Below are 18291 nucleotides of genomic sequence, written 5' to 3'. Positions count from 1 at the left end.
TTCAAAATATTTCTCAAATTCACCCTCTCCTTACCACCTCCACTGCCAGTACTATCACTAGTCACCTGGACTACTGCTAGTCCCCTGCTTCTACCCTCATCTCCTAGACTCCATTTTACACTCAGCAGTCAGGGGAATCCTGTTAAATCCTGTTAAAGACAGTTTATATCTCTCGTCTGTTCACAACCCTCCCATGCCTTCTGCCTCACTCAGAGTAAAGGACAAAGTCCTTACCATGGCCTACAAGATCCTACATGGTGTAATGCTGCCTGGTTCCCTCTAACCTCACTTCTGACCCCTCTTCTTCCTGCTCTCTTTACACTAAGTATACCAGACTCCTTGTAGACCTTGGACAAATCAGGTACACTTCCACCTCAGGGCCTTTGCATTGGCTGTTTCCTCTGGAGTTCCTTAGATTTCTAGGTGGCTCATTTCCTTCAAACCTTCATCAAAGGTCCTCTTCTCTGGGGACTTTCCTCAACCTGTTTAATCTTGCTCACTGTCCCCCAACTCCCAGCCCTTCCAATCTCCTTCCCCATAAGGCTTCCATGCTAAAGGATATAGTCCAGTATAGAGAGGAGGTAGTGACTGTTACCCATCTGACCACCAGCTCACATTCTACATAGTACAAGGATCCTGGCTTTCAGCAGTAGTAGCATCACCCATCCCACCCTCTGGGTCCTGCCCAAGGGGACTCCATGGATTCTTTGGGTCACCACTCTCACTCATTTTTCCTCCTATCCCTCTTTTCTACTTTGAAAAGCCCTAGTTTCCAAGGATTTAGGATTCCAAATATCTGCCATCACTCTAGTAGGTGACATTTATCTTGAATTTCCCACATATCAGACACAGTGCTGAATGCTTCTCATAAATGATCATGTCCTAACCTCACCACCGCTCTTTGTGTTCCAGCTGATCATTACTCTACTGCCATTATACAAAGGGGGAAACAGAGGCACAAAGTGATCTAGCAACTTGCCGTAGATCACAGAGCTGGTGAGTGGGGGGTCCAGCCACTCTCTCTCATAGAGAGAATGACAGTAAAGGAGAGATGGTCTGGGGAAAGCATGAGGAAGATATAGCCCATACCTCTGACCCTGACAGAAAGCGAACTCCCTTTTCCAGGAGGGACAAGCGCTGAGGCAGAGGATAAAATTTCTACTTCTAGAACTTGCCTGATTTATAATTATACAGGTGGTGTAGAAAATGTTAAGACCCAAATCAGCAGGGAGCAAAGGGTCATTAACCTTGAGAACATCCCTACAAGCAGCTCCCTAAGACTCCTTGCTAACAAGCATGCTCCTCACCCCCCCCCTCGCTCTCTCCCACATGCAACATCTGCTAAGTGCCTGCTGTACACAAGATCCATGTAGGCCTCCAAGTTGAAGACCTCATCCCACCTTGGGGCCTCCTCTGGCTGCCTGGCACACAAAAGTCATTTTTGGGTCTCAGATGTGTCCCACCAACTGAGAAGCCTCAACCAGTGAAAATTTTGTTTTGAACTAAATAGTAAGGAGGGTTGGGCTTTTTTTTTTTTTTATTGTTGTTGGCTGATTTTTTTTTTTCTATTCACTTTTTTTTTCTCATCTTCACAAAGCCAGGCTATCAGGCCCACTCTGGGCGTTTCCAGAAGGGTGAGTCTGAGTTGAGCAAAGAGGTTCTTCTTTTTTTGAGGGCTTAGAAGGTGAAGGGGGGAGGAAAAGGAGCAAAGAGGCAAAGGAGTAGATCTTGGCCACTAGATTTGTACCATGTGAATAAAAAGCTCTTTCCAATTTCTCTTCCTCAGGCCTGAAACCAGTCTTGCAGAGAGTTGGAGTAGACATTGGACAACTAGAACCCTGAGCCATGCAAGGTGCTGAAGAGCCAGGGACTGGAAGTCTTGGCCATGACTTGTCAGGAGAAGACCCTGGCTGGTCTCTGACATTGACCAGTGGCTGAAGGGACTGCCTGCTGAGGTAAGGAAATACAGCTGTCAATTCTTTTTTTTTTTTTTTGAGACAGAATCTCACTTTATCACCCTCGGTAGAGTGCTGTAGTGTCACAGCTCACAGCAACCTCCAACTCCTGGGCTTAGCCTCAGCCTCCTGAGTAGCTGGGACTACAGGCACCCGCCACAACGCCTGGCTATTTCTTTTTGTTGCAGTTTGGCCGGGGCCAGGTTCAAACCCACCACCCTCGGTATATGGGCCCAGCGCCCTACCCATTGAGCCACAGGCATTGCCCCCAATTCTTGAATAACCCTAAAACCTCACAAGCTTCAGAGGAATCTCCAAATCCTAGAACCTCCCTATCATCACGTCCTAGAATTTAAAACCTGAGACCACCAGGTTCAGGGAAACCTGAGGGCTTCAAAGCCCTGCCCTAAAGAAGGCAGGACCCCCCCCATCACCAGCTCTGTGATTTATGGCAAGTTGCTAGACCACTTTGTGCCTCTGTTTCCCCCATCTGTATAACAGCAGTACATCAATGATGAGCTGGAACTCAAAGAGCAGTGGTGAGGTTAGGACATGATCATTTATGAGAAGCATTCAGCACTATGTCTGACACGTGGGAAATTCAAGATAAATGTCACCTACTAGAGTGATGGCAGATATTTGCAATCCTAAATCCTTGGAAACTGGGGCTTTTCAAAGTAGAAAATCTTAAAGGGTGGGGTCTTCAGAAGCATCAGGCTATGGTGTTCCTGACATGAGAGAGTCAGGGGTCCCAAGGGGCCTCCGGGCTTCTTCATAAAGATGGAGGCCTACTTGGGACCTTCCCAGTAGGGTAGTAGCCAGGGCAGAGCATTCAAGCCCTGAAACATGAGGAAGGGAGACTCTTCTCCCTTTCTTTACTCAATGGCCATCAGTGGATTCTAGGAGCCAATGATTCTCCAACTCCTTGAGTAAGAATAGACTCCCTGCTTTCTCCTTTGTGAAGTAACTTGTGTGCCCCTCATCCTCTGTGGGAAGGCAGATTGCAGGGTGTCCAGAGCTCACCGTTTGGGCAGTTTGAGTGGTAGAGACCACATCAGTTCTACCTAAGGGGAAACTGAGGCCTAGAGCAGGGCAAAGCTTCTGGAAGCCCAGACTTATTTCGTCTCTTTCCCTGGCATTTCCCAACCCCTCAAGGGGCTTCAGATTGTCATTCTTTCCCCAGAGATACTCAGATATCCTTTCCCTCACAGAATGGTGTCTCTGCCTGCCCCAGTATGCCCCTGTGATTTATTTGAGTTCTTTTCCCTTGTTGCTTTTTTTTTCTAACTCTACACACTTTTGTTTTAAAAACTGTGGTTTCTCATGAGCCCTGTTATCTCATTGATACCTCTCACCTCTGTGGTAAGGGGAAGAAATCATATTTTCAGATGACTCGTAAAGGGCAAAGAAAAAACCCAAAATTTCAAAATTTCCGTTTAAGTCTCATAATCAAGAAGAAGAGAAACAAAGTGAGAGAGAGAGAAAAAACTATGAGAACCCCCCCCCCCGTGATTATCAGTGTATACACTCATGAAAAAAAATTGGATTATTAGAAGAGAGAGGTCTGTGGCTTCAACGCCGTGGTTTTTCTTCTCGGTATAAAAGCAAAGTTGTTTTTGATACGTGACAGTTTCCCACAAGCCAGGCTGATCCTTTTCTGTCAGTCCACTTCACCAAGGTGAGTGTCCCTGCTCTCCCCCACCAGATGTGGGCTGCGATAGAGGAGATGGCAGGCAGGTAGCACGGGAGGTCAAGGGCCCTCTGGTACAGTCGGACACACCCAGCTACTGTGGTTCCGGCCAGGTAAGATCTTTTTAAAAATAATAATATTCATAACAAATGCCAGAAGACTGATAGGTGAAATATGTAATCAGTGCTTGGACAGGGACAAAGATAAATAAATTGATCAACTGATACATAGATGGGTAATATTTTTAAAATATGTCATCTGCCAGTCTTTATGGATTTCAAAGCTTTGAACAACTTGAAATGCTGTCCAGGTGTAACTGAAAATTTCAACTGCATCTCTCCCTTCACTCTTGATGCCTCCTGTCCCTCTTTGTCTCCTCTTTGTCTGTACCTTGCTTGCTCTTTTCATATTTCTCTGCCACTCTTTCTCTCACCATCTGTCTGTCTGGGTCTGTTGCATTCAGACTCTGTCTCTCCGTCTTTCTGGGGCTCTGACCATTTCTTCCGTCTCCGTCTCCTCCATCTTGACCATATTCCATCCATCTCCTTCCCTCCATCTGTCTACCACCATCTCTCCTGCTATCTTGTCTCACCTTCTTTACCTGCCTTCCCACCCAGAACTTAGCAAGGAACTTTGTATATAGCTGGTGCTTAATATTAATATGCTGAGTAACATTGCTGAGGACATTTACATTTTACAAGAATGAGCATCAGTTGTTTGCCCCAACAGTAGAATTGTGAGTCAGGCTGAGCTCTTAACTGAACTGTGCTTGTTTTGAGTGAAAGGAAACCCTACTGGGGTAGGAGAGCACTTCACACCATTGTCAACCATGGTTTAGCTGTGTGTTCCTACCTCAGGACGGCTTGTGTGTGACCAGAGTCCATGTTCAGGAACAGAACGTGTCATTCGGGGGTGGCGTGAGCTTGTTTCTGCAGGCTTAGCACAGTGCTTGGCACACAGTAAATGCTCACTAAGTGTTAGCTATTAGTATTTTTTTAACCAAATTAGAATCATGCTATATATTGTTTTTTTTTAACTGCTTTATTCGATTAACAGTAGTATTTCTGAAGCTCACTAAAAATTGTTTGAACACATAATCTTTCATGGCTGTCAAGACTGTCCACACATCAGCGTGAACTGATAGAGTTGACTAAGTGCTGATTGTTGAACATTCTGGTTATTTCTAGTTTTTTTTCCCCATAAACATTCCTGATTGCTTCCTTAGATTCCTTAAAATGGAGTTGCTGGGGCAAAAGGAATGTGCATTTTTAAGGTTTCTAACCCTATCTTCAAATTTTTCTTCCAAAAGGTTATCCTGTTTTACGCTTTGTCTACTCAAGCTAACACTGGGTGGATACTGTCATTTTTTAATTCTTTCCTAACATAGGTTAGAAAATACATTACTGGCTGAGTACAGTGGCTCACACCTGTAATCCTAGCACTCTGGGAGGCTGAGGTGGGTGGATTGCTTGAGCTCACAAGTTCAAGACTAGGCTGAGCAAAAAAATGAGAGCCTGTCTCTACTAAAAATGGAAAAACCGAGGCAAGAGGATCTCGTGAGCACAAGAGTTGGAGGTTGCTGTGAGCTATGACACCACGGCACTCTAACCAGAGTGACAGCTTGAGACTCTGTCTCAAAAAAAAAAAAAGAAAGAGAAAGAAAATACATTACTGCATTATTGAGATTTGCATTCTTTGATTACTTCTACTTTTAATTGACCATTTGTATTTTTATTTTTTTGGTTGTCCAGTCATATCTTTAGTCTGAATAGGGTGTTCATTTTTTCTTATTGATTTGCCACAGCTCTTTACTTGGAAAGGATATTAACCTTCCATCAGTCATATGTTTATAGCAAATATTTTCCCTCAGTTCATAATTTGCTTTTTCTATTTGTTTATGGTGTGTTTTGTGATGTTTATGATGTTTTTATATAGTTAAATAGGTTAGTCTTTTCTTCTGTGGTTTCTGTCTCTGGTTTTGTGCTTAGAAAGTTCTTTCCCACTTGAAAATGAGATAAATATTCACCTATGTTGGCTTCTAGTCTCTTTTAAGGGTTCATATTTTCCATTTGCTGTAGAGGTTAAGAGTGTGGGTACTGGAGCCAGACTGTCTGGGACAAACTCAGATTCACCTAAAGTTATCTGTGTGATTTTTTAGCCAGGCACTTAACTTCTCCATACCTCCATTTCCTCATATGTACTGTGATGGTTATAATAGCACCTATCTTGGCTCAGCGCCTATGGCTCAAGCGGCTAAGGCACCAGCCACATACACCTGAGCTGGCGGGTTCAAATCCAGCCCTAGCCCGCCAAACAACAATGACGGCTGCAACCAAAAAATAGCCAGGTGTTGTGACAGGCGCCTGTAGTCTCAGCTACTTGGGAGGCAGAGGCAGGAAAATCACTGGGGCCCAGGAGTTGGAGGTTGCTGTGAGCCGTGATGCCATGTTACTCTACCCAGGGCAACAGCTTGAGGCTCTGTCTCAAAAAAAAAAAAAAATGAAGGGCGGCGCTTGTGGCTCAGTGAGTAGAGTGCCGGTCCCATATGCCGGAGGTGGCGGGTTCAAACCCAGCCCCAGCCAAAAACCACAAAAAAAAAAAAAAAAATGAAGGTTAAATTTATTAACCATGATTTGCTATGGTTTAGCACAGGGGCAGACACACAATAAACCCAAGATACACATTAGATATTAATTTAATCTTTCTAATGGATCTGAGTATTTTTGAGTATATGATGATACCATTTCAAAGTGGGTAGGGAGGGGGTGGTGGGAAAATGGACTGATTATTCAACAATTTTATTTTCCTCCTTATTATCTCAGAAACATGTTATACAATCTATCCTCCACCATCACCCTTTTTGAAATACCACATTCATCACAAACTCAATTCCCTCTTTACATGGGTCTGTGTCTAAGCTTTCTACTCTATTTTGTTCTTCAGTATCTGTTCTTGTACCTGGGCCATGCTGTTTTGCTGATTGTCATTTTGCAATACAATTCAACCCAGCCTTGGGTGTCCCTAGCACCTCTCCCTTCCTTATTCTTGGTTATTTCAGGCAGCATCAGTTCCTCCAGCCAGAGACCAGCAACTGTTCTTTATTGAGGCAATCATTTCTCTTTCTTTCTCTCTCTCTCTCTCCCTCTCCCTCCCTCCCTCCCTCTCTCTCTCTCTTTCTCTCTTTCAATGTCTTTCATTCTCTTATTCTCTGTTGCTCCTTCTCTGTGTCTCTGTCCCACCTTATGTGTCTCTCTTCATCTCTTAGTATTTCTGTCTTTCTGCTCCCCTGTGTCTGTTGGTCTCTCCTCTCCCTCTCCCTGGTGCTGTCTCTCTTTGTCCCTCTCAGCCAGTCCCCTTGACAGAGGTGCAGTTGTCAACTTGAAGCCCTGTAGACAGCTAATGACTCAGATATAGAACAGAAGTTTTTTCGCCCTCATCTGCCCTATACCTCTCCCCTCCCCAGTGTAGAAGGGAAAACTGAGGCCCAGAGATGGGCAGAAGAAACTCTTCCAAGACCCTACAGAGATGCAGTTGAGACCCAATCCCAAATCTCAGGACTCTCAGTAGGACCTTGACTTTCTCTCTCTTCCCCACTGTGGGCCTTAGTTTACCCCTCAGCATCCATAAGGGGGAAGGACCTTGGGCACCATTACTCCTTCTGCCTTCTCAAGGTTGAACCCTGACTAGACCAGGAAGATCCACAATCACAGTATGGGGCCCAGCCTCATAAGAGCTGGGCTTGGTGGAGTCAGGAAGCCTATTTGACCAGAGGGTGGTAATGATGGAGGGGTGTTAGTCAAGCTGTGTGTTGTCAGAGCTTGTGCTTGTCCTTGGGATCCTGGATCCTAGATTCCCCCTCAGAAAGCCTGGTGGTGGGCTCTGTACTGGCAAGGGTAGTGGAGCTTTTCCCACTTCCACCATGAGGCACGAACTGAAGGAATACCAGCTTCATTCCCTTCCTCCTTCCATTCCTATCTCTGGTAGAATGACTTTAGGAATGTTATCCCAGAATGGACAGGGAGACTGAGGCTCTGTAAGTGTTCATTTACCAATCACTGACATTTTGTGAAGTATTTCATGTCCATTAACTTTGTCAGATGGGTCCTATTACTGTCCCAATTTCCATATGAGCCCAAGGAAAGTTAAAGCCATTTATGGCTGAGTGGCTATTCTGACCCTCTACCTTTACAGAATTCAGGAGGGAGGCTAAGAGGAGGTTTGCCTGATTTTAGGCCTGGTGGGCAGGAGGCCCTATGAAGTAGTAAGCTGCCTGTCCTCCCTTCATGTGGTTCCAGGGAGTTTGGATACAAGGGAAATTGGCCTCCACATACTGAGAAGTTGGACCCATATACCACACAGAGATTGTGATTTTGAGATTCTGAGATCCTTCGAATATAAGAAATGATCTGCGATTCTCAGGTTCTGGTATCATACTGTTTGAAGACCCCAGGGGTCCTAGAATCTGTGGGGCCTGCCTAACACTCCTTGAGATTCAAACCTGGGACCTATCCATGGCCCAAGAAGGGCCAAGTCTACAAAGCCTATGGCTTGTCATGGTGGCCGGGTAGATGTCACCCACCACATCCGCCAGCACCCACATCACCCCACCTGGGCTAAGCTGGCTGCAGGACAGGCCAGACGGTTCTCGGAACGAAACCTGTGAGGTGGGGTATCTGCCCCCTTCTCTTCCTCCTTGGTGCCGATGAACCCCCAGTGCATCCGGCCACCATGACGTCAATGGCAGAAAAATCTGGGGAAGTCGGGGGCTGTGACAACAGGGCCCAGATGTAGACCCCGATATGAAAACATAATGTACGTCCCAGAAACATCCTCCATGCAGCTTCTGAGAAACCTAGTCAGAAAGGGACGCCCCAACAGACAATGCAGGAAGCTGGCTGCTGAGCCTGGCCTCCCAGTCCCCCCACTACCAGGCAGGCCATATCTAGGCCCCCTTTCTGAGAATGTAGTAATGCTTCCCTGAATCAGGCCATTCCAGATGTATTTGGGGAGGAGAATTCTTACAAGCTCTGGCGAGTGTCCAAGCAGCTTCAGAAGTGACCACAGGCCAGCCAAGCTGGACCAAGCTAGAGTGGTAGAAATATCCACTCACTGACCATACTTGGCATTAGTTTGCTCAGGCTGCCGTAGTGAAAAGTATCACAACTGGGGCAGCACCTGTGGCTTAAAGGAGTGGGGCGCCAGCCCCACATGCCAAAGGTGGCAAGTTCAAACCCAACCCCAGCCAAAAACTGCAAAAAAAAAAAAAAAAAAAAAAAAAGTATCACAGCTGTGTGGCTGACAATAACAGGTCTGTGATGCCCTTAGATATCTGGGGCTGCGCGCTACACTGACTGGCTCAGCGTGTGCCTACCGTACACCGGCAGGCATAGGTAACCAACTTCTTAGAGGGACAAGTGGTGCTCAGCCACCGGAGATTGAGCAATAACAACTGTGTGGCTGAAACAACAGAAATTTATCATCTCACAGTTTGGGAGGTTAGAAGTCCAAGAACAAGGTGATGGCAGGGTTGGTTCCTTCTGAGTGCTCTGAGGGAGAATCTGCTCCTGCCTCTCTCCTACCTTCTGGGGCTTTGCTGTCAATCTTTGCTGTTCCTTGGCTTGAAGCATCACCCCATCCCTGCCTTCATTCATTCACTCACCTTGTCATCTCATCATTTTTCCAGGTCCTTGTTCTGAGCCTCCACAGATGCAAACTCCTAATCCTCACACAGTAATGTTCTAACCCCCCAGAGACTAAGGGTTTAATACCTGGATCGTCACACCCATCTCCCTGAGCACCACAGCTTTGACAACCTCCATGAGGTAACAGCAAAGAAAGGAAGGCGCGACCACTCCCCCCCCAAGAACCCTCCTGTACTCCCCTGGGCCACTCTCAGAAGCTGTGTACACAACCTAGTGCTATGGGGCAGAATGGGGTGTCACAAATACACACGCAGCAGAGGGCTTATGAAGTGTGCACACAGGCTTACACACTTCCTGGAGGTCTCAAGTTGCCATGCGACTATAGAACTCTGCACCTGAGTGTCCCCTTCAAAAATAGGAGTTGGACTGGGCAGTCCTTTCCAGCTCAGGCTTTCTCTCAGACTAGGATTACAGAAGCCTGAGAACCCAAGGCCCTGCGTGTTACAGAGTATAAAGTTCTGGGGCTCAGCGAATGGCCCTGGAGCCATTGTGGAGGGCTTTCAGGACAAGGACAATAGAACAGGCCTTGTGTGGCTTGGAGAGGGGAGGAGGCAGAAGAGTGGTCATTCCTAGCAGGGCAAATAGCATGAACAAGGTTTGGGGTAGAATTGGGGCACAGAGTTTGGATGAGCTCTGATGGGGGGCTGTGTTGAGGGGCTACCACAGGCCCTAGCTAAGTCCAGACTGTCTTTCCTCCTCTCTGGCATTTGCCATGCCAGTTCTATGCAGGGCAGGAGCCTAGAGCTGATCAGACTCTTGTATTCAGCCACTTGCCCTGAACTCTGGACTCCTGTAGCTAGCTGCCCACCCAGCATTTCTACTCACATACCTAGGGCCAGACTCTGCATGTCCATGCATGTCTGGACTTTCACCCCCAATCCTCCTCAGCCCCATGATGTCCCTCATCTCAGGTAATGCCAGCTCTGTCCTCCCAGCTGCTCAGGCTGAAACCCAGAAGTCATCTTGACCCTCCCTTTCTTACCCCCCACATTTAAGCTATCAGCAACTGCTTCTCACCATCTCTACTGCTACCCTCCTGACCTGTGCCACCATCATCATCTGCCTATACCATTGCAGTAGCCTCTTCGCTAGTCCCCCTCACAGCAAAAGATGATTACTTTTTTTTTTTTTTGAGATAGTCTCACTATGTTGCCCTTGGTAGAGTGCCGTGCCATCACAGCTCACAGCAACCTCAAACTCTTAGGCTTAAGCGATTCTCTTGCCTCAGCCTCCCAAGTAGCCTGGACTACAGGCGCCCGCCACAACACCCTATTTTTTTGTTGCAGTTGTCATTGTTGTTTAGCAGGCCCCAGCTGGGCTCGAACCTGCCAGCTTGGGTGTATGTGGCTGGCATCCTACTCACTGAGCTACGGGCGCCAAACCAATGATTACTTTTTTTTAGTCCATGCCCATGCTATGGGGCAGACTAAGTCACTAGGGTAAAAGAACGCCCCCAGTAGAATGGCAGAAACTAGCCCCAGCAGGATGAGCAAAGGCTGTGTGGCCAGTGAAGGGAGCATAGAGTACAGAGGTATGAGGGTTGAAGACAGGCCTCAAGTGATGGGGATACAGGCTGAGACTTACCCTGGGTGAGGCCCCACAAAACCATCTCCTATCGCTCTTGTGGAGGCACACCAGGCTGTGCCAGTATGTGCAGGCAGGCTGGCTACTGGACCTGTGCATACAGGGCACATGTAGGTACACACATGTGCCTGTGTTCCTGACACCAATGTGCGTGTGTGTGTATACATGATCAGAGCTAGGATGCAACTATGGGGCCCATTGGCACATGTCTCAGCCAGTGCCCACTCTGACCAGAGGGGGTGTCTATGTAGTTCAGGTGGGTATCTCGAACCACCCCCAGCATGTGTGTGACTCTTCCCCCTCTGTCCACGCAGCCTGCCCTCAGACAAGGACCCAATGCCCAACTCCAGGCCAGTCAAGCCTCTGGCCCCTTCCTTGGCCCTCAGCCCATCACCAGGAGCCTCACCCAGCTGGAGAGCTATGCCCAAGCCCTCAGACATGCTGAGGGCCAGGAGCCCAGGGGGAACCTTCCAGGGCCCAGACCTCCGAGGCCAGGCCCATACCTCCTCCTGCTTGAACCCCATGCCACCATCACAGCTGCAGGTGAGGTCCAGGGCCCAGGATGGGACAGGCAGGATGGGGTACCTGGGCCTACAGGTGCCGACCTTTACTGTGCACTGGGTGGGAGGGGGGCCTGGCTGGGGCACAGGAAGTGGTTTCTGGGTCCCAGGCAAGTCTGTGACTTATGCAGATGTCACAGGGCACAGAAAGTCCCCACTTGCCAGTCCTCAGAAATTGGAGGCTCTCCCCAACTTCCCAATCCCTGTGTCAGGAGAGGAAGAGAACCTAGTGTGATCCCTTTGGCATAGCCATGTGTCCCCATCCCTGTGTGACAAGAGAAGAGGGCTGGGGCCCAAGGAGGTGAGGTGACAAAGTTGAAGCCAGCTCTGCCATGTATTAGCTGTTTGATCTTGGAAAAGTGACTCAATCTCCATAAGCCTCAGTTTCCACACATTAGAAATGGGGATGATCATAGTACCTACCATGTAGGGAGTATTTGAATGAGGTACAGGACAATGAGGATGAGGGTGGCATCTCACCTGCTGGCCTTTCCCCTCCGCAGCTGCCCACAGTGCCCCTAGTCATGGTGGCACCCTCTGGGGCACGACTAGGCCCCCTGCCCCACTTGCAGGCACTCCTCCAGGACCGACCACACTTTATGCACCAGGTATGGACCATGAATGGGCAGAAAGATGGGAGAACTGTGGGGAGGGTCCCCAGATCAGACTGAACCACAGTCCATATGTATCCTCAGCTCTCAGCAGTGGATGCCCACACCCGGACCCCTGTGCTGCAGGTGCACCCTCTGGATGGCCCAGCCATGATCAGCCTCCCACCACCCCCCGCCACCACTGGGGTCTTCTCCCTCAAGGCCCAACCTGGCCTACCACCTGGTAACACCTCAGCATGTACTCCATGGCTCATAGAACCCCAGAGTTCCCAAATCCTTGAACGTGAGCAACACAGGCTCTTCTGAACAGCAGCCCCCGGAAGTCAGAGTTGTCAGGTGTCAGAGCCTCAGAAACACCAACCTCCAAAAAATGTCAAGTTCAGAACCCTAAAGATGCAGAATGTCAAAATCACAGAACCACAGATCTTAGTCAAAATGTCAGCACTTGCAAATGGCAGTCTTTTGGTTGTTCTGCCAGAGCCTGGGACTTTGGGGACAGCAGAGTCCTCTGGGAGTTGAGCCTTTGAGACTTAGGAGGGTGGGAGGCTCCAGAGCCTGGCCTAAAGTCCCCAGAGGTACCTTGTCCCCACCAACAGGGATCAATGTCACCAGCCTGGAGTGGGTATCCAAGGAACCAGCACTGCTCTGCACCTTCCCAAGCCCTAGTGCACCCAGAAAGGACAGGTCAGTGGATAAGGTTGGGAAGGATCCTCACCCTGCTATTGCCTTCCCTGACACCTTCTGTCCCCCCAGCACCCTTTTGGCCGCACCCCAGAGCTCCTACCCACTGCTGGCAAATGGCGTCTGCAAGTGGCCTGGATGTGAAAAGGTCTTTAAAGAGCCGGAGGACTTCCTCAAGTGAGTGGCCTGAGCCCGTGCCAGTCCAGGGAGTCCTAGTTTGTGGGAGAGGGTCTGGCATGCAGATCTCAGCTCCAGCCTCATCCTGATAGGTAGTAAGATGAAAAAGGTAAATGCTGGGACTATGGGTTCAAATTCCAGCTCCAGCACTCATTGGCTGTGTGACCTTGGGCAATTTACTCAGCTTCTCTGGACCTGTTTCCTCTTATGTATAATGGGGTATAATAATAAAAGTATGTACTGTTATGTACCTCCATTTTACAGGAAAAGGAAAGTGAGGCCAAAGAGATTGTCTTGATCAAGATCACCCAGGTCCTGAGTGACAGAGCTAGGATTTCAACCCAAGCACCCAGGCTCCAGAATCCACACTCCTAACTGCTTTGCTCTGCTGCTCCTCATGCCAGCACACCAGTCTGATTCATTGATCTCCAACATCCCAGCTCCTCTAGATAGCTGATGTTGCCTCCCTTCATCCCCATCTCTCACATATACACACCCCTTCTCCAACCATACCTAACTATTATTAGCAACTGAGCATGTCCTATCTTCCTTACAGCCAGGCATTCATGCAGGCTATCCCTTCCACTTGAATGCCTTTGCTGCTCTCACCTGCCTGGCCTACTGTCAGCTAACCACCCTTCCAACATCATCTCAGGGGGTAAGCTCAGGCCTGACACACAGTGAGTGGCAAGTGACATGTGTTGAAGGAATGACAGGTCTGAGAAGTGAGCCAGACCAGGCCTGTTATGGTTACCTGCATGGACTCTTCCCCCTACCAGGCACTGCCAGGCGGACCATCTCCTGGATGAGAAGGGCAGGGCACAGTGTCTCCTCCAGAGAGAGGTGGTACAATCACTGGAGCAGAAGGTAATGCCTGGTGGGATAGGAGATGGGGGACAAAGCTTCTGTCCATTCTATGCCAGGAGCCAGGGTTGGCATAAATGAGGAACCAGGATAGGGCACCTGGTAACACCTCAGCATGTACTCCACGGCTCATTGAACTGCAGAGTCCTCAAATCCAGGGAAGATCATAGCCCAGGCAAAGATGTGGTGGAAAAAGGGTGAATTGAGGCCTTATTTTGTGCCCATCCTCACAGCTGGTTCTGGAGAAAGAGAAGCTGGGTGCTATGCAGGCCCACCTGGCCGGGAAAATGGCACTGACCAAGGCACCATCTGTGGTAAGCAACCTCAAGCCCATAGGTGGCAGACTTAGATTGCAGGGGTCAGGGTGGGGAGTGGAGGGAACCCTGCAGGGCGGGCAGGGAATCTATCCTCACATGTCATCCATGGGATCTGTGGGCTCCTCTCCCCAGCTCCAAACATGCTGAGACCTGGGAATCTCCCCCTCCACTTACAAACCCATTGGCCCTAAGATCCTGAAGCATTGTGATCCTGAGTTTTCAAAGCAATAAGAAATAGACAAACACTGACCAAAGACAGACTGCGTGCCAGCAGGACCAGCTACCTAAACTGTAGAGCCCTGTGCAAACTGAAAATGCAGGCCCCCTTGTTCAAACTTTAAGATAGTAACTTCAGGCTCAGAGCCTGTGGCTCAAACGGCTAAGGCATCAGCCACATATACCCGAGCTGGCAGGATCTAATCCAGCCAGGGCCTGCCAAACAACAATAGAAAAAATTGAATAGAAGGAAGAGAAAGTTTAAAAAAAAAAAAAAAGATAGTAACTTCAGAGAATTAGAGCATGAGGTCCTGTGTAACCATAAGGATCACATACCCATGATGCTAGCCCTGGGTGCCAAGCACTGTTTGTGAGCACTTTGCTGGTGTTAATTTATTCAATTCTCATGATGCCACTGTGAGGTAGGTAGCACTATCATCTCCAGTTCACAGATGAGGAACACTGAGGTGGCCAGGGAGGTATAGGTGACATTCCCAAGTCCACAGTTGGGTGGTGAATGAGACTGATTCAATCTCAGTCCTTCGCCCCAGCATGGGCAGCTGCACACAACGTCCACACTCACACTCTAATAAATACAGCTTATGCTGGCTCGTGACTCAAGTGGCTAAGGTGCCAGCCACATACACCTGAGCTGGCAGGTTTGAATCCAGCCCGGGCCCGCCAAACAACAATGATGGCTGCAACCAAAAAATAGCCGGGTGTTGTGGTGGGCGCCTGTAGTCCCAGCTACTTGGGAGGCGGAGACAGGAGACTCGCTTGAGCCCAGGAGTTGGAGGTTGCTGTGAGCTGTGATGCCACAGCACTCTATCCAGGGCAATAGCTTGAGGCTCTGTGTCAAAAAAAAAAAAAATACAGCTCATGCTGCTTCATGGGGTTCCACACCAGACTGGAATTGAGAAGAGGGTGCCCTTACTTTTAAAAATAGTGATTTAAAAATAAAGTGGAAAGTTTAAGGCTCTGAGTCACCAGCCTCTCTCTCCTCCCCCAGACATCATCTGACAAGGGCTCCTGCTGTCTTGTAGCTGCTGGCACCCAGGGCAGCGTCATCCCAACCTGGCCTGGCCCCCGGGAGGCCTCCGACAGCCTGTTCGCTGTACGCAGGCATCTGTGGGGCAGCCATGGAAACAGCACATTCCCAGGTAAAAATGGCCCTTGCCCTACACGGTAACCCCAGGCTCCAAATCCTGACTGGTGCTTGGGGGGCTGGTAGGGGATACAAAGTGGCTCTACCACTTAACCAGCTGCATCCTTTGGTGTGCAAGTTACTTCACTTCTTTTAAACCTCGAGGAGAGCTATTTTGGCAGGAGTGGTGCAAACAGTAAGTGATACATGTGTTAAGTGACCAGAAAACAGTCCTATGACCATTGACACTGGTATTAGTGGGATTTCAAGCATGTAGATTCACACTGTGGTCGGGGCAGGGAGGTGGAGGTCCTGGATGCGATGGGGCCTGATTTGTCCCCACCTCTGACAGACTTCTTCCACAACATGGACTATTTCAAGTTCCACAACATGCGGCCCCCTTTCACCTATGCCACCCTCATCCGCTGGGTAAGCAAGACAGCTCATTCGCAAGGAGGAGGAAGGGGACCTGCCTCCCAAACACCCACCTCCCACTGGGAACCTCTGAATTGCTCCTCCATTCACAAGTCCCAGTCCTAAGAAGCCCAAACCACACTTCAAATGTGATACCTGTGCTGGCTTCACCCCAAACTTGTCCCTGAATACAAACCTAAACCACTATCCAGGCCAGTGCACGCCAAACTCTGACCCTAATCCCACCCTTTTCCAGATGCCCACCTCAACCCCATACCTAACCCTCTTCTAGCCATACAAAATACCCCAAAATTTACCCCATGTTTGTCCCTGGCCATAAGCCCATCCCAGCTATTACTCTATCTCCTTCTCCAGCCTTTATGGCAACTCAACCCCATGCCTTCCCCAGCACTGATGTACTCCAGTACATCAACCCATGCCCCAGCTGGACCCCAACCCTCACCCTTCTGTACAATACCTACCTGACCCTTAACCTCAGCCCATCCCAACCCCTTTATCTCAGCCTCCAAGAACCTTCATCCAGCCCCATACCTAAACCCAAACCTGAACCTAACCCCAACCCTGAACCCCTATATAATGCCAGCTCTTCACCCAACTCTGTCTCTGAACTGAACTCCCAGCCTAGCCCCATCCTGACTCATAACCTCATTGCAATCATAATCACTGACTCATCAATCCGATTCCTAAATCCACACAAATCAAATTCCCTGACCCTCAGCCTCACTCCACACCTAACCCACAACTGACCTCACTCTCGCCCCTGAATTTAACCACCTACCACATCCCAGACACACAAAACACTCCATAACTAGGCCCATCTCTGACTCCTGACCTAATACCATGTGTCATCCTATCCCTTCCCACTAACTACCCCAGGCCACCCTAAAGTCTGACTTTTAACCAATTCCTTCCCTGACCCGTCTTGGCCTGGCTCTTGACTTCTTCCAGACCCTTGACCATACTCCTGACCTCTGACCTTCTCAAACCCTGATATATCACCCCCACAGAGAACCCCAACTCCTACTCCATCCAGACCTTGAACCTCAGTCTAGCCCTAACCCTGAATATGACCCCACTCCTAAACTCAGCTCTGATCCTTTACCTAATCTCAACCTGACCACACCTACCTCACATCTAACCCTGTCCTGACTCCACACCTCACCCAGCTAACCTTGTCCCTGATCCTTCACTCTGCACCATCTCTCTCCCTCTCCTCTAACCACTGCCACAATTTCCGCCCCATGTCAGACTACCCAGGGTAGGCCACTGCCCCTTCAGCCCTGACTTTGGAAGAACACACCTCTTATCCCCACCCCCAACTTCCAGGCCATCCTGGAGGCTCCTGAGAAGCAGCGGACACTCAATGAGATCTACCGCTGGTTCACACGCATGTTTGCCTACTTCAGAAACCACCCTGCCACCTGGAAGGTAAGCTCCTCTAGAGATGGCAGTGGCTGGGATGGCCTTGAGTGCTACTACAACACAGCAGTGGGTGGGCCTGGGGCAGGAGGTTGGTTGTTGACAGGGGCTGCTGACCTCAGGATGACTGCTCACCTGCTTCTGCACCCCTGCCCTTCCACAGAATGCCATCCGCCACAACCTGAGCCTGCACAAGTGCTTTGTGCGGGTGGAGAGCGAGAAGGGGGCTGTGTGGACCGTGGATGAGTTTGAGTTCCGAAAGAAAAGGAGCCAGAGGCCCAGCAGGTGTTCCAACCCTACACCCGGTCCCTGAGGTCAAGACCAAGGAAAAAAGGAAGGAAGGACGGGCCAAGATGGGGGCAGAGGTGGATGGTAGCAGGGATAACAGACCATGGACATGCCCATAGAAAGTGTCCACTGTCTTGCCTGCCAGGACCCCTGCTCCCCAGCCAACAGTCCTCCTGGATCATACCTCTGCCCCTAGGCTGCACAGAGGGGTTCCATTTCCAACCCCAGCCCCCACCTTCACCCTCTGCCCTGTCCTACCCCTGAGATGGGACCTCTAGCCAAAGGGAGCCTTCACAATCAGCCACATACACAGTCTGCCTCAGCCACTCACATAGATGATCTCAGGGCTGGAAAAGTCACACAGATACACAGACTATTAGAATCCTGGTCCCTGGTCACAACACAAACCCCAAAACACAAAGAGCCTGCCTCAGTATACTCAAATGTCATCAAAACTGCACAGTCACATAAAGATGAGCACAGTCCTGTCAACTCTCATACCCCAAAGCACATACCTACAGCTGGCCTCATGGGTCACAGGGGCAATGTCACATAGGGGTGTGCCCAGATACCAGCACTGAAGCATCAGTACGCTCAGGATCTCAGGTCCCAGAAAGCCACACGGAAGTAATTGCTCATGCAGCTCAT

The 18291-nt window shown here is 49.3% G+C and overlaps 1 protein-coding gene across 3 annotated transcripts; it reads left to right on the top strand.

The window, feature by feature from the left end:
* The first annotated feature begins 3518 nt into the window (after positions 1-3518).
* On the top strand, positions 3519-18251 carry FOXP3 (forkhead box P3). Of its 3 annotated transcripts, none has more exons than XM_053579423.1 (12): positions 3519-3633; positions 11246-11474; positions 11995-12099; positions 12187-12325; positions 12699-12786; positions 12856-12960; positions 13740-13827; positions 14058-14138; positions 15367-15517; positions 15854-15930; positions 17263-17364; positions 17519-18251. In XM_053579423.1, the coding sequence occupies exons 2-12, from the start codon at positions 11268-11270 to the stop codon at positions 17666-17668; spliced, it is 1293 nt and encodes a 430-aa protein (XP_053435398.1). In that variant the 5' UTR covers positions 3519-3633; positions 11246-11267; the 3' UTR covers positions 17669-18251. The 3 variants fall into 3 exon arrangements, with proteins under 3 accessions (XP_053435398.1, XP_053435397.1, XP_053435396.1); XM_053579422.1 differs by lacking the exon at positions 3519-3633 and adding an exon at positions 9390-9467; XM_053579421.1 differs by lacking the exon at positions 3519-3633 and adding an exon at positions 9390-9467 and having other exon boundaries at positions 12699-12960.
* The last annotated feature ends 40 nt before the right edge of the window (positions 18252-18291 follow it).

Source organism: Nycticebus coucang, chromosome X, assembly GCF_027406575.1.
Source record: "Nycticebus coucang isolate mNycCou1 chromosome X, mNycCou1.pri, whole genome shotgun sequence".
In the NCBI taxonomy this organism is placed as follows: Eukaryota; Metazoa; Chordata; class Mammalia; order Primates; family Lorisidae; genus Nycticebus; species Nycticebus coucang.
This window is presented reverse-complemented; position numbering and strand designations above follow the sequence as displayed.

Bases quoted from the DNA above. Each gene is read 5' to 3' on its own strand.
- FOXP3 (XM_053579421.1), top strand. The intron at 11,475-11,994 runs GTGAGGTCCAGG...TCCCCTCCGCAG, and splicing joins TGCCACCATCACAGCTGCAG to CTGCCCACAGTGCCCCTAGT. The intron at 14,139-15,366 runs GTAAGCAACCTC...CTCCTCCCCCAG, and splicing joins TGACCAAGGCACCATCTGTG to ACATCATCTGACAAGGGCTC.